The 21,171-nt window shown below is 37.0% G+C and overlaps 3 protein-coding genes and 1 long non-coding RNA gene across 7 annotated transcripts in view; all 4 read right to left on the minus strand.

Annotated features, from left to right (window-relative positions):
- Window positions 1-6,674, minus strand: part of LOC117383351 (protein MTSS 1-like) — a 34,216-nt gene extending 27,542 nt beyond the window's left edge. For 3 of the 4 annotated variants that reach the window (XM_055227847.1, XM_033980511.2, XM_033980510.2), the window contains exons 1-2: window positions 6,184-6,668; window positions 3,965-4,026 (exon numbers count right to left, since the gene is read on the minus strand). In XM_055227847.1, the coding sequence (XP_055083822.1) occupies window positions 3,965-4,026; window positions 6,184-6,255 (134 nt within the window). In that variant the 5' untranslated portion in view covers window positions 6,256-6,668. Of the gene's footprint in view, window positions 1-3,964; window positions 4,027-6,183 lie in introns of all 4 variants that reach the window. The other variant, XM_033980509.2, reaches the window with a different exon arrangement.
- A 1,273-nt stretch (window positions 6,675-7,947) lies between these two features.
- mal2 (mal, T cell differentiation protein 2) lies at window positions 7,948-12,223 on the minus strand. The gene is given in 6 exon segments (XM_033980983.2): window positions 7,948-8,184; window positions 8,747-8,866; window positions 8,869-8,903; window positions 8,906-8,948; window positions 10,929-11,099; window positions 11,888-12,223. Coding segments are annotated over 6 exon segments (657 nt in total). The 5' UTR covers window positions 12,029-12,223; the 3' UTR covers window positions 7,948-8,037.
- A 1,579-nt stretch (window positions 12,224-13,802) lies between these two features.
- LOC117383256 (uncharacterized) lies at window positions 13,803-14,270 on the minus strand. Its single transcript, XR_004542402.2, has 3 exons — window positions 14,116-14,270; window positions 13,959-14,054; window positions 13,803-13,880 (listed from the first exon to the last, which is right to left on the minus strand). It is a non-coding gene; the product is annotated as an uncharacterized LOC117383256 (long non-coding RNA).
- Window positions 14,271-14,836: 566 nt separating this feature from the next.
- colec10 (collectin sub-family member 10 (C-type lectin)) lies at window positions 14,837-20,677 on the minus strand. The gene is made up of 7 exons (XM_033981156.2): window positions 20,491-20,677; window positions 18,618-18,689; window positions 16,537-16,608; window positions 15,863-15,916; window positions 15,682-15,777; window positions 15,410-15,618; window positions 14,837-15,166 (listed from the first exon to the last, which is right to left on the minus strand). Exons 1-7 carry the CDS (start codon window positions 20,603-20,605, stop codon window positions 14,954-14,956), a joined length of 831 nt encoding a protein of 276 aa, XP_033837047.1. The 5' UTR covers window positions 20,606-20,677; the 3' UTR covers window positions 14,837-14,953.
- Window positions 20,678-21,171: the final 494 nt, after the last annotated feature.

Here is a 21,171-nt window from a genome sequence, read left to right on the forward strand (position 1 = left end):
ACATGCTATTAAATACTGTGGGAAATGGAAATCATACAATTGCAATGGCCAGACACAGAAAGGCCAAGCTTTGAAAGTCCATACAAGTTTAATGAGGATGGAAACTAGGTGTTAAGAAAACATGTACATTTAAAATATGCACGGGCTTCAAATTAAAGTAGATTTGTATGTGTGTAAGTTAAAACCCAAGCGTGCCCTGCTGAGAGAGGAATGTATGTGCGATTACTTGGAGACTGTTGGAATGTGTCCAGCTCAGCACACTGACTACAGGCCATCGAGGAGGGAAAGGCCCAACACAAAATGAAACCAAGTCAGGTGATCTAACCCGGTGGTTTTCGAATATGGTTCAGGTACGACTGGTAATTTTGACACAATAACAATGTTGGAAGTATTTGATAAATCAAATTGTATTCGACAAAAGTATAGGAGCAAGTTTATTCATTGATACATACCAAATCAGTAATATATTTTCTAACCCTCATCCCTTTTATCACATCATACTCTAGAGGTGGGAGACATATCAGTTGATATGTATATTGGAAATATCTTACTTAGACAATCAAATATACAGTCTAACATAGAAACTATATAGTGCGAAATGACCAGACTACAAACAAAACATGCACTGCAACCTTTCAATAAGGGCATATAAAGTGATATTTCTCCACAATTTTCAATCACTCACTCTTACTTTAACTACTTCTTACTTCCCCTTGACAACGAGATGTCACTTTTTCTTGCTGTGAAACGCCTGAGACTGGTCTAACTTATCTATGGTGCCTGGTCAAAGGAAAAAAGGGGAAAAGGTCAACACTAGTGACTTCATAAAAAAGCGTCTGGTGTTTCACCCTCTGTTTAAGCCATTACGTGGAGTGTCTCTTGGTGGTGTTTTAAATGAAAGCCTGTGTGCCTGTTTGACCAAACTCTTATTAAATTAGCTGGAAATGGCCACAGTTCATTTCATTGGCAGGTCAACTGATTTGGTCACTGGCAAAGTGGCTTTCTCATTTCGGACACAACAAAACCGCGACACCGGGAAGGTCTTTAAACGACAAAGGCGCTGACGTTTCTGCTTGTGGGGGACCAGTGGGAAACTTCCATTACTCAACACGTGAAATTCCACAAACACTTCAGGTTGGTGGACAGGTCAAACTTTGGAAGAAAACTAAGAGTTGTCCCGCTATTCTAAAAATACACCTTTTGTATTCCCATTGTATTAGTCATGATCCTTTTAGGGTTAGTGTAAACTGAAGCATTGAGGATAGCCAGGGCAAGTGTTTACCACTTCACTGTGTGTGTCCTGAGTGTGATTTATGAATGGAAAAGTCATGGTCTGCAATAGTCTAATGTTGTATTTAACTAATGCTTAAAGAAACACTTTTGATAAACTTACAGCTATTTCTAAGCAGTAAGCAGTGCCCCATTAGTCATTAGTGAATGCATGCCCTTGGTAAAATATAACCATTGCAGTTTAAGCTTACAGTGTGCCCTATAATACCACACAGAGATGTGATCACTTTCTAATTACTCAAATATGATATGCAACATCAGTTAATAAGTAGTGTGTGTTGTTGGTGAGCTGACCAAAATATCCAGGGGTGTGTCTTGCAAATGGAAAAAGAAACATACACGAGGGCACATACAGATGCCTTTCTATTTAAAGTGCAGTAAAGGCACCAAACTAGCACTATGCTAATTTCTATAAACTGGAATACATACACAAAATGACATCTGGTACACATTAGTACTAAATATATTCTACAGAAGTTAAGTTTACTACCTAGCTTGTTACTGATTAAATCTTAGCATGCTGATTTACTGCGCTACTCCTATAAAGTATACTTGCACTGACCTACATGGCCTGTTTGAAAACAATAGAGTCTCCATGGACCTTTATATTATGCACGAGAGTTTCCACATCCATTCTTAGTGACTGTTACTAGAAGGTTGTAAATCCAATAAAACATACAATACATTACACCCAATCCAGCATCTCTAATAAGTGCACTGGACTGTCACATTCAGCTATCTGTAGTTGGTAAGAATATCTTTAAAATGAATGAAAGGTTTTGATAATGATTGCTAAATATATGTTTCTTCTAAATATATAAAAAGATATTGTGTGGTTGCTATTTAGTGCCCAAAATTAAAGTATAGCTTTTACACAGCTGCATTAACCATAGCCCACCAAACAGTGACAAGTTAAAGGGGTCTGTGATTATAAATCAGTCAATGTCCTCGCCCTCTTTCTTCAAAGCTGAACTTGTACGCACATGTGTGTATGTGAGGGTGTTCAATGGCCTCTAAAAGCCAACATGGGCGCCATATTTGGAGAAGAATAAATGACAGAACAAGCCCAACACTTAATTGGTTGATTTCCTTGTCGCTTTGTGAGAGGGGAGCTAAATTACAGAGCACTTTGCCTGGGGACGTCATTAAATACACACAGACATATGCTGGCTGGTCACTTATCCAGACCAGAGAGGGAAGGCGGGTGTGTGCCCCAGAACCTACGCAGATTACAGGGATCCCTATGTGGGGTTTAGTGGTAGTTTAAGCAGAGTGGACATAGGCTTTAAAGCAAAATACTTTATTTTAGGTCACATGAACAAGCCAAAATAGGGAGTTATTTTAGCACTCCACAATAGCAGCAATCAGTACCATGTGAATGCTAAGTATGCCACAACAGCCTGTGAGCTATAAATTGCACCCACAGCCATTAGTGCAGTTACCACCCCTGGTGTTGCAAGTTGTGTATATTGAATGACCGACTTAATGCCATGAAAGTCCACAGTTCATTGATATGCTCTTATTTAAGGCGTTTGGTATTTAAAATATTGTACTGTAGTGAGTTATATTTTTGGTACTTCCTGTAATGTTATAGTGCTTAAAATATATATGTTTTCTTATGTTATTTATTTAATCTAGCATTAGACCTTTAAAAGGGCACCATGTACATTTTTAGGTGGAGGATCTCAAATCTTCTTTTCTACATGGAGTATGTTGTAGACTGGCCAAAATCTTCCGCAAACTGAACAAATCAAAGATAGATAACTTATACCATATTTGTGGAACATTCCAGGCAAATCAACATTTCCATAGAGAAAAAGGTCTCTACTGGCTCTCCACCAGTAAACTTTACCTTTAACTTACTTACTACTTATAATGTAGCTAGCTCTTATTGACTAGACATAAATTACTTGGCAAATTTGGTGATGATCCTTAACAACAGGTCTACAAATTCTTAAGATGTGGCATAGCAGGGTCACATACTTAACCTCTAAATGATGGGACACTTGAAAAAACATATCACCTTTAATCAGGTTTAGCACAGAGGAAAATGTGAAGATGGGGACTTCCTGTGGCCCCCAGACAGTATTGTTAATGCTCAGAGCCTTATATAACTGTCAAAATCGGTCTGTAGCAGGACACGTGGGCACTTGAGAGGTAAGGAAACTGCCATGTATCATTAAATCAAAGAATAATTATGAACTGCAGGACATCTGTTCTTACAGTACTTATGGAACAATAGTCTTTATTTCAGCTGTCATAAGATGTTTGCATCTAGACACGTGGCCACTTAAAACCAACTCAGAGAGGGCACTGGGGATTCATTGTTAGTGAGAACATTTGGCAAAAGGTGTGCTAGGTTTACAGTGTGACAAAGACAAATTAAATCAGGCTTGAATAGAACTTTAATAAAGAGGTAGTAATGACCTCAGCTGAGAATTGTTAAATTATTAAACTCAATGAAGGTTACTTTTGGGACATGTGGCTCTAATTCATACTCAAAGTTCAGTACCTCACACACTATTATGTAAGAAAGGGCAGTGTGGAAAAAGTGGTTATTGATTTGGCGTATTACTCTTTGACGTGTAAAGTACAATTAAAATCACAGTATTTATCAATATTCTTTATTCCAGTACTGTCAGTTAAGACACCGACAAACTATTAAGATTCTTACCTGAGTTGAGACTGTAGTTTGCCAGCCTTGGTGATAAAGTCCTCCCAAATTGGGCAACTGCTCTGTGAGGGAAAGCACATGTGAACCATCAGAACACATTTTACCATTCACACGGTTACATAATTATTTCAAGGGCAGCAACATGGGGTTATGGGGGCCTCACCTTCCCTCCAAGGCTATACAAATTTAACAAAGTCTAGGACTCACCATTTCCATATTTGTTATAACAACACTAGTGCACGCACAAAAGGCTGAAGTGTCCACCGCCCACATACAAGTAAATTTTGAATTTTCATTTATCTTTATTTATACAGGGAGAGCCCAATGAAAGCACTTAGACTCTCCTTTTCATGGGTGCCCTGTTAAAAATGCAGGAAAATACAAAACAAAAATGTCATTATAAAATTAGTATCACCAGATCATTGAAGTGCATTTTGTGGCGCAAATGTATCCAGGTTTTCATGTCATTGTAAATATATTCAATTTTTTGTGAAGCAAATACCAAAAGCTTTATATTTTCCGATTTCAGTTCTAGTGCGGTCAGGGTCTTTAGACGTAGACAATCGTGACATCTTGTCATTAAAAGTTCCCATATCAAAGTTCAAGAAATAAGATATTCATGCAGTGTATCAAGTGGTTCCTTGTAAATAATATTGTACTGTGTTGTTCTTTTCTCGCAGATAACGATGGCCAAACTATTTTTTCAAAAAACCTACAGTGAATTCAACACCTGCCTTTGTAAAGTTTAAATTTTTATTTAAAGCTACTGTGTCAAAAAAAAAAAAAATCTATGGATCATGTGTCCACATTTGTGTCCCTTAATAAATATCAAACTGCTATATGATTCAAACTGTTTTCTCATTTTGTGGATGCACAGCCATGTGGTGCATGTCAATCCCAGTATGTTTTAAATAAACACAATATTCAGGTAACAGTTGGTAATACCTCGATCATTTGTGACCACGGCTGCACTGCATCATTTTGTGTACCGTAATTTTATGGACATCTATGGGCCACGCTGAAAAACTCAGAACCTTGGAGAAACAGTGGGGAGCATGCTGGTATGACATAGTGAGACCCGGATATGTTTACCAAATGTTTGTCACTACTGTGCAACTACCATCAGAACCCCGAGGAATGTCTAGTTGTGCTGTTGCGACATTGCACCAAACAACAAACTCAATTCACAGCCAGCTCTACATCTGTATAACTAGACTGTAAGCTACTGAGTCACTGTTAAAATTCTTCCTGCAACTAAGATGTAGTTGTCCTGAAGCAACTCACATTGACAAAGCGTGGAATATTACGCGTTGCACACATCATTACCAAATTTAAGATTAAACTAGGACTAGATCATGACTGAACCAGGACTAAACCAAAGTCTACATCAGGACAAGAAAACATAGTACCACATTCCTTTTGGGTTTGTTTAGAACTATTAAATCCAAAGTCTTTTTGAACTTAGTTTAGACCTGTTTAAAGCTCTGGTGGTACCCTGAAACACTGATTGCACTCTGCAGCATTCACAACAAACTCAAGATAGATATGGTGGCCCGCCATTTGACCCACGCGTGTCAGAAGCCTCAGACCCTGTAGGCTACTCCTTCCTGACAGCCACATTCTCCACATCCTCGGGGCACTATAACAGCTGGGAAAGTCGTCTAATATGTGCCATCTCTGAACTCTGTCATAGAGGATCCAAATAAGATGCCCTACTTTTATAATTGCCCATTGCCCTATTTGGTTCTCACACAGTCAGACAGTGTTAAAACTCGAAACTAGGGCATAAAATAACAGTAAAATAATACTAAGAATACTTAAAAACTTGTTTTGAAAATGGGTGTACAGACAAAGTGTGACTTTTAAAACACACATTATTGACTAAAACATGAAAACAACACTAATGAGAGAAGAAATATAGAAAAAAGAGAAAAGAAAAAGAAAAACATTAAAATATAAAATATTATGTCAAATAAGGATATGCAATGATAGTTTCTTAAATATAAATGTAAGATTAGGGTGGAAGACTAGGTAAAGAGCCAGCAGTCAACAACAACTCAGCCTTGCGCGCAAGTTTCCAGATGGCCAAAGTTTATCTGCAGTAAATTAAAAGTCAACAAGCTGGGTAATAACAAGCTTAAGGTGTAAAGAAATACCCCTAAAACAATCTTGAAAGTTCTTAAAGCTTTGTTAGTAGTGTAGAGTAAGTTTGGGCTTACTTTCATGTCTGCGATAAGAGTTTGGAAGAGTCCTCCGAGCGCGCTGCATTCCTTCTCTATCACAACCTCCATTTTCGGGACGACTCCAGTGGTCAGCCCTCGCTTCTTCTGATCGCCACCTCGGATCGATCACCAACAAAAATATATCACTTAAAACTAAAGAAAAAGGAGTAACGAGCGTGTGAAAAGCAGTATAGTTTACAGACACCAACGCCTAAGCACGGTGATGCAAAACTCTCAGTTCAGTGGAGCGCCATTCACTAAGAAAAGGAGCGATAAAGACGAAGAGAGACATTTAAATCCCCGTGTCCCCTCCGCAGAGACCCGCTCAAACCCATCGCTGACCCCCCCTGTACACCTCTGGACGTCTGCCTACGGTGCAAAGGGAAAAGAAAAGTCCGGTCAAATCTAATAGTAATGGTTATTCCGAGTTTGCCAAGTGACTGAGGTAATCTCAGACGCTGGAGTCACGCACTGCCTCCCAAACACTGGCCGAGGAAAAAATAAAGGCGAAGAAGAAACAAGTCAAGCTCCGCAGGGCGCGAGGACCTTTCCGGTTCGTAGTAAAAAACGTGTTTTCTGTGCAGTTCATTCTGTGTAAAAACTAAGTACCAATTCAAATTATAGCATGTTATTCTATTTTTATATTTATATTCACACAACTGTAAAAACTTATTTTTACATGGGTTAGGCTAGTTTCTTATCTTTTTCTCCCTCTAGGTACATCCGGGTGTATCTTCAGGTACAAGCACAGATGCTTGATTAAACATATATAGGCCTATGCTTTTATTGATCATACTTATGCGAGTGTTTGAGATATTGTGTTAATTTCAAATAAATATTATAGATTATTTCAATGAAGACGCAAAAGTTTAGGCTGCCTTTATTGTGAAGAAAGCTCACGTGCACATCCGGCTCTGCCAAGGACCACTCTGCTCTTGTGCCATTCTGTGGTTCTGTACAACATTACTGCAGTAGGGAGCTCAACCTGCATGTTGTAACGCATTCTTCAAATTTATGTTTTATTTTTCTCAAAATGGGTTTTAATATTGTATCCTTAGTTTTAGCCACATGAAGGCACCTTAGTTGCTTAGTAATCAACCACGAGTGACATCTAGAGGCCAAAAGCAGACAGCAAAAGAAACAAGCCTTATTTATAAAAAATAAATAAATAAATAAAATACCACAACTATATTTTGTATACATATAATGACTGAATAAAAATTTAAAGAGAACTATAAATGAATGTGTTCCTTCAATGTTTAGTTCATTCCCCTAGTTAATCCATGCCTGGGGTGTGGATTGGTGACCCATAGTGGACCAAAAGAAACATTACATACTGTTAAAATGTTTTATTGATTTTGATCTAAAAATGCATATCAAGTGGTTTATTAACAGTACATAATTACAAAAATAAGTGAAATATTAGATTACAACTAAGACAATGTACAACATTTTGTTTTTAGTTGTTTTGGCTTGTTATAAAGGTACAACAGATTACTGTGGTTCACTGTATTTACCGTCTTCAAGTTAAAAAATAATGTCTATAATTTGCATAAATTATTAGTATTAGTACCGTCAGATATTCCTTTCCATCAGGAACTCTACTTAAGTTACTAAAATACTGGATAATAAACAGTGCACAATCATTAAAAGCTATAAATACTACACAATTGCATTTGTATAAATAAAAATAAATGAAATTGAAAGAAAATGACATATAAAAAAACTGTTATTAAAGATATTATTTATGTTACATTTTCATATAGCACCACCAGATATCCAAGTACTAATCATTAGTACAGAGGCATGTGTTTTTATGGAAATGGAAAAGGCGATTAGTTTTTTACTGATTTAGCAGTTCTTATATTTAGAGCAAAACTTTAAAATGTATATTGTACAAATGTCTAAACATGAATTAGTTTTGGAGTTACATTCTCCATCTTTGAAGCCCATCAACATACTGCAACCATAACAAAGAGTCACGATGAAAGCAAATATCTGAAAGACAAAGGAGACAAAGTCTAGACATGATCTATATAGACTATAATTGACACTATATAAACATTGGAAAATATACATGCCAGCTATTAAATGCACACGTCTTAAACCCAACAAACCCAAGAAGAAAACTGGCAACTGAGATGTTACTTTGTATATGCAAAGGTTTAGATTTTTGCATTTTAGTGATGTCATTCATCTGACTATGTTCACTGGCTCTCTTCTAAATTTGGTTCAAGGAAATTCTACCCATGTTCTTTTTCTTCTTATTAAAGGGCTGCAATATTATTCACAATTAAATAGAAACTGCTTATATTCACAATTAGCAAAACACAAATGGCATTATTTATGGTAATGTAGGACTCTGCTTTACAAATTGTGGTCTTTTCTGAAATGTTACTGCTCCGAGAGTGTGAGCTGAATTTTTATTTTAAAACCATAATCTAACTGCAATCACAATGATCATAGAAATGGCTATTTTACATATATTCAATATTGGAACTGACAGTTTTATGCAATCATCCAAACCTTCTTAACTTTAGTAAAATATACATGACCTAACCGTAGCTGCCACATTGATGTTGTACTGGTTGCTACTCAGGAAAGTGAAAATGTTGCCCCGAGAAATGGGAATACAAATCAGCGTCTGGGTGGCCGTTGGCCATGGCTTTGAACTGAGTGCCTCCCATTGGCTGCTGTGGTCGCTGCCTCCAACACAAAGCAGCAAAGTAGAAGAGCACTGCTACAAAGTGGTAAAGCACGTCCTGTGAAGAAGCACAGAAAACTAATTATACCAGTGAAGAAGAATCAAATTTCAACCAAACTGTACATTTCTGTTGAATGTTAATTATTTCCACTATTCTGAACAAAGTGCTCAGAAAAAACACCCAGAACAAAATGAAATATCTTACTAGTTACATAGACATATGTAATATACAAACAGCCTAAATCACCAAGGCAAAGTGAAAATGAAAACCCCAATCTATTCCTTATATGATGTTTATCTGAGATTATGAAATGTTCAAGGCCATATTGCAACTGATAATATTTTGTTATGATTTATGAAGTCATATGAATGACACAAAAATTCACATTTCACAAAATTGAAGTGTGTGTGCATGCACACTTGCACAGTCACCCATGGAAAAATTGGGACTAAACTGTAACCCGGAACTAGACCAGGACTAAACCAAGGACTAAACCAGGACTAGAATGGGACCAAAGCAAATTTAAAGTTGGTTTAGAACTAAAAACACACTAAAAGAATATAACAAGATTGTGACAAGGGATTAAATTAAGTGAGAATGAAAATAACAGAGTAGATAGAGAGAGGGTGTGTCAAGCAGGTTAAGAGGAGTTTGTATTGTAGTTAAAATGGGACAATAGCAGCTTTTGTGTGAGCTCATGGTCCATGTCAGTCTTTGTTCCACTCACAACAAACAAGCCCACATGTCTAACTACAACACTACTGCAGGAGAGACAGAGGGTGACACCAAGACAAGTCTGTCACCAAGAATCTTCAGACTCAATACCGCATACTGAAATTATGTATATAGTTAGAGATATATATATATACATATATAGTGAATGATCGAGCCAAGATCCTGTGGGAGTTCCAGATACAGACTGACAGAATTGTGATGGCGAACCGACCGGACATTGTGGTGGTGGATAAACAACAGAGTAAAGCTGATGCGGTGGACATTGCAGTACCAAGTGATGAGAACATCAGGAAAAAGGAACATGAGAAACTAGAGAAATACCAGGGGCTCAAGGAAGAGCTGGAGAAGGCCTGGGAGGTAAAGGCATCAGTCGTGCCCATGGTCATTGGAGCACTCAGGGCATTAAACCCCAAACTGAAGGAGTACAGCAGATCCCAGAAAAAAACATCTCAGTCCAGAAAAGTGTAGTACTAGGAACAGCAAATATACGGTGCAGAACCCTCAAGCTCCCAGGCCTCTGGTAGAGGACCCAAGCTTAGAAAAAGGATGAGACCACCCGCGGAGGGTGAGGATGAAAGAGTATTTTTACAGTAATTTACTTTTTGGTAAGAACATTTGGAAATACAGTATTTGGATTATAAACCTATATGTCACAATACTAACTGTGAAAAAGAATATTAGACATTTAGAGGATTAAAAAATTTGTGTTTTTTAGTTTGTGGAATTTGATAATAGCCTACTCCCAGATGGGGTTTTTTAAAAGAAGATTCCCAAAGAAAAACACACAAATATTGAACCTGATGATTTTTATTAGTGTCCCTCCTAGAACGTGATACTTAACAATAAAAATCTCACTATAATATTATGCTCTATTGTGGGGTGACAGTGGCTCAGTGGTTAGAGTGTTGGTCCCCCAACCCGAAGGTCGGAGGATCGAGTCCGGCTCAGACCTTTTTGAGTTCTGTCATTATGTCCTTAGGCAAGACACTTCACCCACATTGCCTAGTATGAAAGTGGTGTGTGCAAATAATAAGTGGTGATCGGAGGGGCCGATGGTGCAGATTGGCAGCCTCGCTTCTGTCAGTCTGCCCCAGGGCAGCTGTGGCTACAACAGTAGCTTACCATCACCAAGTGTGGAAATGAATGAATAATGACTATAGTGTAGCGCTTTGAGAGGCTTTGAAAAAGCGCATTACAAGTGTAAGCCATTATTATTATAGTGTGTCGCCATCTGAAATCAAGCAAAATGTGCCAGAAGGTGAAACCACATACAATATGATTTGCATGTGATGTGAGTCTTACAATTACGTTCCAGTCGATGTTGACACGGTCAGCCAGGCCAGTGATGAGTAGAGTGAGGTAGGCAGAAGACAGGAAGAACGCAGTGACAGACACAAACATGACCCAGCCTTGCAGCAGAGGCACTGGGACATTGGAGGAGGCCACCAGGATCCATACCAGACCTCCAAAAAGCTGGAGAGAAACAGAAAACAGATTATTTGGATTAAGTAGCTGCTTATCCTGTAATACACACAACTTAACAAAAAGTTTACATTGCAAAACAAACATCTTCAGTGCAGCAGTAAGTCAGTGGGTAGATAGCCAAGATAAGCTAACTGCATATCAGAGCAACATCAGTCTATTCAATTTCCTTTTTGATTTTTAAATCTATTTAAAATGAATAGGCCTAGGGTGTAGTGTCTTGGAAAATAGCTGTAATTAGACTATCCTGCCTGTAAACTGATTCATCCATTCAACAGCTTTAGTCTATGGCACAAGACTAGTCCATATTGCGCCAAACTCTTACGACATACAACATAGGAAGTGGACAGACTTGAACAAAAAAAAATATTATACCAACATCTGTCCCCTAAGTCGTAGACAAAAATCGTTTGAATACAAATGGAGCTATTGTTTAGAGGTCACCTTGTGGATTAAAATATCGCATTGATTAACTATCCAAAGCGCATACCAAACTCTACTACTAAGTCATTGAATTTGCTCCAAGGAAACTTCGCTTAAAGGGATGTTTTCATGGGTTGTCAGCCTAATGAAAGAGAAATGCAACCTGGCAACCGAGAGACGCGGAGTTGGTAACGTGTTTGAGGTGAACAAACTCGACAGACAGGACATTTTTGATTATTGCGCGTCGTGCGTAAAGGACCAGCCATTTGGAAATGTAATGTTGATCATCTGTTGACTAAGATTGCTAAATAGCTTTGGAAAACATATAGTACACAGCCAGGGACCAACCTACTTACTATTTCCAAAGTTATCAGTGCTCCAGAGTATGTCCTTAAAACCTCGAGTCCCAAAGGCAGAGAAATGGTGGCCCCTGGAAACGCAGTGGCGGCAGCGGCGGCAGCGTTATTAGCGGCGGGGTTTGTGGCTTGCTCCGACATCTCTCCGTCTCTCCGTGTCGCGGCTGGTTGTGCCCCTCTCCGCTGGCTCTGCTCCTCTGTCCACTCAAAACTGCACTAAACAATAGGCCAGAGGAGCCGGGAAAATTCCTGCGGAGTCATGTGTCCCCCAAACAGGTCGGACAGGTGCACAGCCACTCCCTGAACTGGTGCAGCTTTCAAAGACCTTCGGTGTGCCAAGAACTGCTCAGACAATGACTAATTATTACATTTTTATAAGACGGGAAGCAATTGGAGACTGCATTTGTCTTATAATACCAGAGAAGGCTGTAAATAATAAACCTAACTACTGCTACTTCAATGTACTGGGCTTGTATACAATGCCAAACACTGATTAAACAAAAACATGACATTTACATAGCCTAATGTTACATTTATTTTTTATCTAGATGGTTCATTTCAGGGGAAAAAAAAACATATTTAGGCTACAGTTAATAACTAGGGACCAAGTTAATAACGCATGGTAAATATTATTCTATTCATTTAAGTAGTATTTAATATGGTGTTACAAATACAAATGATAATTGCTATATTGTCCCCATAAAAACTTTCCAATGGAATGGGTGGTTGAGTTAATGTTTAGCTGTTATTTCGATTACGGGCTTCAATGTTTGTCTGACCTCTAACTCAGAGTGCACAGTGCTAAGTACAGCAAAGGCAACTGCTAGAGTAAAAAAAAAACTTAAAAGGTATAGCACTGTAGCCTATTGTTTTTAAAACACACAATCAATTGATCTATGATCAATACTGTCCATTCTCTCACCTTGTCGCAAGAATCCAACTGGTCTGATAAAGTGTTAAACAAATTTAAGGAAATCATAAATCATTTGGGGAAAGAATGAGACCTCAGACACACCAGCTGGTTTATTGAACAAAGTATGAACACATATTGAGCCATCTCTGCTAATCTAAAAATGTTCAGTTTCAATGAATGAACATACATTGAGAACAAAATACCAAAAAAGAAAGCTCAGTGGTCAAAAAATCCTTCCATTTCACTACAAAGTCTCACACAAGTATGGAAAGACACTGTCACAATTTGCCCAGGTCTTGGACAATTCTTTATGCCAATGCTGTGTGTTTGGGGTCTTTGGAGAGATGTAGTTGCACTCTCTGTTCACCTCTATCCATCCAAATGAGGAACAGAAACCTAGAAGAATAGTAAGTATTTGTTATGTGTGGAGAGCACATTTAGTGTGTTATATGTGCTGCTGATTCAGAAACTTACATACAGTCACAACTTAAACAGGATGCCAATAGCTGCTATGGCCTATATCAGGGACATGTTGGTTACAGCTGAGTTTAGCTGTGGAATATGGAAACCCAAAGCAAGTTCATTCATAACCCAAACAAAACGTTTAAAGTTGCACGTAACATTTCTGGTGAGTGCTTTGCCACCTTTTGTTTCAATGGAGATGTTATTGCTTTGCCTAGAATATTCCACAGGGAGCTAATCTTGTATATCTCCATGGACACAAGAAGGGAACGATGCCGCCAGGCCAAGTTACATGTCAAATCTGTGGAGAGTATACCCTGCTCACTCACTTATAACAAAACGTGTTTTTCTATGGAGACAGTGGACCCCATCAGAAAGTTGTATTGTGCACATTTAAACAAAAACAACTAGATTATTTTTAATGTATTAAATCATTTGACTTATTTATTTGTAACTATACATAAATCAACAGTATATTATTAATAAAATCCATATATTTATTTCATATCTGGAGATTCAGATGAGCTAAGTCTTTGTCTCCGTTTCTGTAACGCCATCACCATAGAAGTCAGAGTGTCTTTCTCTTTTGATTCTTGTTATTGTGAGTTCAGATGGCATCTGTCATAACACAGTAAAATAAAATCATTTAAAAATGAGTCATTTAAAGTATGCATTTATTATGATATTTAAACTTACAATGAACAACTATAATTATAAACACAACCACCAGGATAGCAGCCAGCACTCCAAGGCCTACACAAACAGCTTTACGGTTGGCTTCAAATCTTCCCCCTAACAAATATGTAAAAAATCATAACTTTCCTTTCATTAATGAAAAAATATGCATTTTTACCTGAAACTGTTTGTCTGTCATTCATTTTGTTATTAAAATCCAGCTTGCACTTGTTTAAAACGTTGGTGACTCTTGTGATATCTCTCAGATTTGAGGTCAAAATAACGAACTGTCCAGTAAAACAAAATGTGCTTACACTGAGGAATATTTCCTGGATTTTTTTTTCTGTAAGAGAAGAGAAACTGGTGTTTGGCAATGGAGCAAAATAAAATGCAATGATTATGTCAACAAACCAAATGCTTTCACAGCACAATTATAGACTTCTCCATTTTTTGTTCTGAAATATTGGAGAAATAGTTTTTTTGCTCATATAAACTTGTACATAATGTACAAAACCCTACAAAATCTGGATAAAGTGTACAGAAGGTATTCAGGAACAAGATTTAGTTATCCATGCAATAATACTACTCTGACAAAACATTAGAGAACCCTAAATTCTAAAAGGATGCATTGTATCGGCATTAAAAGTAGATGAAAAAAAAAAAGAGAGAATCTTTTTTGTCTTGGACCTATTTGTGGAATAAATCTCCCAAAAAAAAAAAAAAACATTTAAAATGTTTTTATTTTGTAATTTATTTGGCAGTAAAAATGTAATCTGCACTTTTTCTTTCACTTCTAAAACTTTAAAACACTGCAGATTAGTATTGCAAAATCAGCATTTAGATACACCTTTTTGGCGGCTTTCAAACATAGTATTATAAACAGTACTACAGGAACAGTTATGTTCACAAAATGATCACAGAATTTTATTAATCACAATAAGAACTACTAAGTAAAACAGACACAGATATAGCACAGCTCATATACTTTTACATGAATGTATCATCCATATTGTGCTTCACGATACCAGTGTGGGTGCTATTCCTCCTCTTCTTCTGCTTTTGGGAAACTCACAGATAAAAAACATAGAATTATCACATTGAGTGTGAGCCCATGTCCCAGAGCTGAGCAGCTCCACACAGCTGGAGTTTGTGCTGGGAGGACTGTCACTCCATCCTGAGAAAGTCTGCAGGGGGGTGGAGTCCGAGTACATGTAACTTCTGGTTCCATTCTATTAAAACAAGAGAGATTGGACATAATGGTAAACTGCTCAATATGAAAGATACTATGAAAAAAGTCCAGGCAGAGTGATAACATCTCAATGGAGACAATAAGTGGTAAACGCTCCTCCAGAAAAGTTACATAGTGCACCTTTAAATATCCATAATATTGATATTTAGTTCCTGCTATCAACATATCCCCTGAAAACATTTCAGGAAGTACTATGGGTATAGTTTAAGATCAAAACACTCACAGTATCTGAGTTGGCTTTCACTCCCACATAAACCCGAGTCAGGTGGGACTGGCTGATGTAGTCTGCTAGGATTTGGTTGGTGTTGGGGGTCTTGGGCATGGCAAGAACTCCTCCTCTGAGCCTACAGTTCATTGATGCTTCCTGAAACATCTTGGCCTCTTTCACAAGCAGATAGTACCTTTCTTCTGTCTCTCTCAGCCCCAACAGCACTGTGCAGTAAGTAGAATTACATTTTTATCATAGAGTTGTTAAGGTCAAATTAAAGTTCATACCATTTTTTACAAATTTGAGGGCGTTCCTCAGCTTGTCCAAATTGATATCTATAGGTCCAACCAGCCTCCTGTATCTGCCGCAGTCACAGGTAGAGCCTAAGTGAACTCAAGAGTGTATGAGTGAAACACATACTAAATAAACTGAAATACAATTAAAAGAGGAAAATACTGTTGTTTTCACCTGGTGTTCCTTTAAGACCACCAGGGCCATCCATGCCAGGGTCACCTTTGTCTCCTGGATACAACAAATCAAACTGTGAGCCACATGTCTTTGTGATTGGATGTTGTAATGTGACAAGTTTCCACAAGAGGGCAGTGTAATGTAAATGAATAAAACAGTAAAAAGAAAAAGACTGAAGGTAGACTATTGTATTTACATAAACTATTTGAATTGACGTCAAATATCAAATATAAAACATAATATTGTCAATGAATAACACTTCATAAACTATTTTCATAGGATTAGTTTTAAACAAAGTTGGATTTGAAAGTTAGTATCATAGAAAGTTAGTATCATAGACCTAAGTATGGCTATGCAGTTTTACTTGTAACAAAATAAATATAAAATAAACTATGTTGAGATAATGTAACTGAACATTATTAGAAAAAAAGATAACACTTTATAATAATAACACTTTTAATAACCTTAAAAAAGCATGAAGAAAGTCTTCATCATGAACAAACGTTTATTATATATAGTTCAGCTTTAATTAATACCCTAATCCTAGCCCCTTTAGAAGTTACTAAACCTGAACCATTCTTAATAAACTATTTGTTTATTATGAGTCTGTGTTCAAGCTTTATTCAGGCTAATTAAAAAGGTGTAGTTATTAGTAAGTGGTACCAAAAACACACCTTTATCTCCGATTGGCCCCATCTTTCCTATGTGCCCCATGTCTCCTTTAATCCCTGCATCTCCAGCATTACCTGCACAGAGGAAGAGATGTATTAATTTCATTCATTTCATGTCATACAGCAGGCTGGAAATCATTGATGCTATAGCTACCAGATGAATCAACATATATAAAATCATACAGAGTGAGCGCAGTTGCTACAATGATGTCTTTCATTGTGCATTGTTGTTGCAACGCTTTTGCCAGTTAAACGACATCTTGACTCTAGATAACAGTTCTTCCTCTCATAACAATAACCAGCCTCTCCAACTGGTCTAACGTCTGGATTGTCCCACTGTTTAAAAGATTCTCTCAGGGCAATGATGATGTTTATATTTGACATTCAAGAGCTACATTTTTGATCATTTATGTTGAATGTTGTGTCATGTAAGGTCATTACAAATTTGAAACTAAAATTAGCTTTTAGATGTCATTTGCAGAAGTTACTCATTCAAATTAGTAGTTGATTGTATAGGTTCTGTGCAGTGTGATGTATTGTTTTTTGTTATAAGGTCCCAGAATGATAAGCCCACACCTTATTGTAAAAATGAACTTGATATTTACAGGTAAACCATGCATTATGTGTTGACCTGGAGTGAGAAACAACAGATCTGCTGTAACAATCCACCCTGTGAAAACCAAAATGAACAGCCATGTTACACAGCTGCACAAACCAAGGTTGAAAAGTTTACGGGAGATCATGTGGAGTATAGGTTATATTTTCATGCTATTATTCTACTATTTTGGAAGAGACTCAAGTGTCCTGGTGTTTGTCTTTTACACTGTCAGACATAGTGTGTGCAAAAAACAATGTGCAAAGAGCAAAAGAGGAGTAAGTGTGAGTCTAGTAACAGTACATTTTTTAAATGCTGTAATAGCTAAAAGAGAATATCCTTATATAGTGATATTTAATGAAACAGTAGTAGCAGAAGAGGTTGGATTTGGCAGATACAGCTGGAGTATATTTTTCAGGAAATAACATGTGGACTCCCTTTATTATCAATAACACCATTTTAATCAACATAATGATTTTATTCTGACATTGTTCAGTTGTGAGAGTTTGACAGCAGATTTTTAGCACATTTTAGAGTTTTGTTTACATGCATGTTGGACACATCTGAGACACATATGGAGAGGGGCATACCACGGCTCATCCAGCAGCTATTAACACATCTGCTTCCTGCACAGACACAGGTCAGGGCTGAGTTTAGCTATCGGCCATAACCACTGTCTGAAGAAAAAGATATGTTCTACATACTTTGGAGACAGAGCAAAAGGTGACAGTGTATACATTTTCTGCAAGAATAAACTATGAGGGAGTATTCAGTTTCCATGTTGTTATTAAATGCCATTTTGAGGACTTTTTTATTCTTCAAAAGATACTTATAAATATGAGAATATTTAGTTTTATATTATTATATATTAATTGCTGGATGGACATAAGGGTAATGAATGAATTAATGATCATGGTTCTAGGGTGGTAAGGTCTTGAGTCTACTACTATTGTCACTACACACAATTGAATGATTTATTTTCTGCATATTAAAAGGGACCATATTACACTGCATTCTGATCTATGTTATAATTACAATTATATTTTCTCATCAGGAACATACCTGGAGTTGTTCTTTTTTCATCCACACACATTTAACACACAAATGTTGCATATTAAGGCTTAGTTCTGCTCTCAGACAACACCTTGTGATGTCATGTTTTTGAACACCTTCACTAAACTCATTTGGAGGATTTCATCCCTGGAATTCCCAAACTCTATTGAACCTCTAAAGGTAGCTGTTAACTTGATAACCACCTCTTCATGACATCATGATGGAAGAGCACTTTGGAGATGTAGACAGACTAATAATAAGAGTTTACTCAAACATGTGTGAATGAAACAAAACACAACTCAAGCTATATTTTTGATGAGGTAACATTCTATCATGGCGTACAGCTCACATGAGCCAATTTTGCGTAATATAGGACTTTTAAATCCCATGATTATTGTAAATGCTAATTCCTTAGACACAAATTTGTTGTTGATACCTGGATGCCCTGGTGGCCCAGCTTTTCCAATGACTCCCTCTTCTCCAACATCTCCAATCTCACCTTGGTCACCTACACAAAACACAGATAACAGAAATATTTACTCAGAATAGACCAATATTTGTGTATGAATGATTACTGTTGATAGAGGGAACACTAGAAAAAGTATGAATAAAATCTAACTGGAAGTTCTAATGAGGTGTCGAGAAAGGTTTGTGGGTTTTTCCTCCTTCTCTGGCATCAGAAAGCATTTGGAGTGTGTATTAGGGATTGCAATTATGTCTCAAGTAGTTCTTGCCAGGAGGACATTAGATCTTATTTAGTGCTGTGCTTTGAAATAACCACTGCTTGATTAGTCTGGAGTGGTACTTAAGAAAATGGATTGTTCTGCTCTTTGGCATGTTTCTTTGGCATGTTTAGACAGATTTCTGTAATCCAATTTTAAATGAAAAACACACAGAACTCACATGTGGAACCAAACTCAAAATTTGAAAATAACTGGTTTTAACTTTTAGAATTATGTACAATTTTGAACATTAAATCCCCTTTCGTTCAGCTTTTTTTTTTTTAGCACTTTATAAGATTCCAGTAACAATAAATAAATGGTTTGAGCATGAACAACATTTTTCTTAGGAAACTTGGTTGATTACTCTTAAGTTTGAGCCAGTCAAAGAGTATTTGTGTGGAAATGAAATGACACTCGCCTTGCTATTTTAATTCACAGTAAAATACACATAGGACGCCCACTCCGATCTGCAGACCTGTACACACAATCAAAGCTGGCTCTGTGGTCTACTGTATCTTGGATGAGTCTTGTACAAATAATCTCACTGTTTAGTGGCAGCTGTCTAAATACACATGGATGTAATGGGACTTTTTACATTTTCTACATCACTAGAGTCAGAAAAACATGCAAAATATAACACACTAGTAAGAGTTTTAGTTTAAGTTTAGGTGTAGTTAAAACATATTTAACTTTTGTTCTTTTGGGTTTATTACAACAAACCTATTCAGTGATTTTATCCAAAGCTGACATTATGCCATAGGTTTTATGTTCAGTACTCAGGGGCATCACCACTCTTATTTTTTTACTGGGGTATTCCAAAGATGGCACAATAGCTGTAAATCTTAAAGAAAAAGTTTGACAGAGAATTTACTACTGAATGAATAACTAAAAATAAAGAGAAACATGAAAAACAATAACAAGCAAGTGTTTAATAATTTGGTGAAAAGTGAGACTTGACTGAAATTGATAATCCACCCAATATACTGCCTCAGCACCTGGAGCGGCCAAATTCCAGTGGTAGCCGGTGCCTTCCCTGCTACGCTCTACTCCCTAAACACTGAATGAACTGAAACAGCCTTCTTTATCCAGGCTTTGTACTGGCACAGCAAGCTCACTGGCTTTTGATCGCTTGTTCCTGAATATGAAAAACGAATTCTTCTAATTCTGATCAAAGCCAACTTAACCAACTCTGGGATAGTGGTTCTTTTCCACTTAACAGACCTCCCCAGTTTGTACATGATGTCAGCTCCCCAAGCACAGTCTCTGAATTATCCTGAAGCCAAAAGTGCATGTCATGGTTTTCAGTAATGCTTATTTTATTGTGTACTTTATAAGGCCTGTCTGTCTGAATCAGCAGGGAAACAAGCTACTGGATGTCATAAAAGAACAGGCATACTGTGAGGAGGCTTTCCCTGCAAAGTCTATGAAGGAGCTGACTCAAGGCTGGTAAACAACAGGACATTGCATGCACCCAATTGTCATGATTAGCATCGTAAACTCCAAAATAAATTACACAGGTCTTTCCTTAGAGTTTTCCATTTAGCCAGTACAGTAAACACAGTTAGACAATGAGCATCTTAGCTTTACCTTTAGCTCCTGGTATCAGGGAGTTAGTGCAGACTTCGGGTGAGGCAGAGAGAAAACTCATCACAAGAAGTAAAATGAAACAATTTGTAAGTCTTTTAGAGTGTTTTGTAGCCATTGTCCTCAAAATATAGTTTTGCAGTAAAGAAGACCAGACAATTTAATGTCCAGAACTGCAACCATTAAACTTCAGTTGGACCAGTGAAAGACGTACTAATGAGCAAACACAGTGCTTGTTTATAAAAGACTTATCAGGGACTTGTCATGTGTCAAATAACACTTCCCATGATGCATTCCTCTGCGCGTCTGCTAATGGACTGATAATCTGCAGTGCTAATGAATGTAATCAATAATCTCATTTCATAACATGTTATAAATTGTTTTTGGCAAATACAAGCTGTGGAATGATTCCAAAATGGTCACGCTACTGTGTTTCATAAAATATAATAATTTGAAAATGTATTCTATGGTTTATTCTATGGTTTATTTTTAGTAATCTTATCAACAAAAAGTCATGCAAATATGTTGAATAAATCTAGACATTTAGACAAGCAAATGCCTGTATTATTATTATTATTATTATTATTATTATTATTATTATTATTATTATTATTATTATTATTATTATTATTATTATTATTATTATTATTACTCTTCCTCCACATGCAGTAATAGCAAAATGGC

Source organism: Periophthalmus magnuspinnatus, chromosome 16 (assembly GCF_009829125.3).
Source record: "Periophthalmus magnuspinnatus isolate fPerMag1 chromosome 16, fPerMag1.2.pri, whole genome shotgun sequence".
NCBI classification, from domain to species: domain Eukaryota; kingdom Metazoa; phylum Chordata; class Actinopteri; order Gobiiformes; family Gobiidae; genus Periophthalmus; species Periophthalmus magnuspinnatus.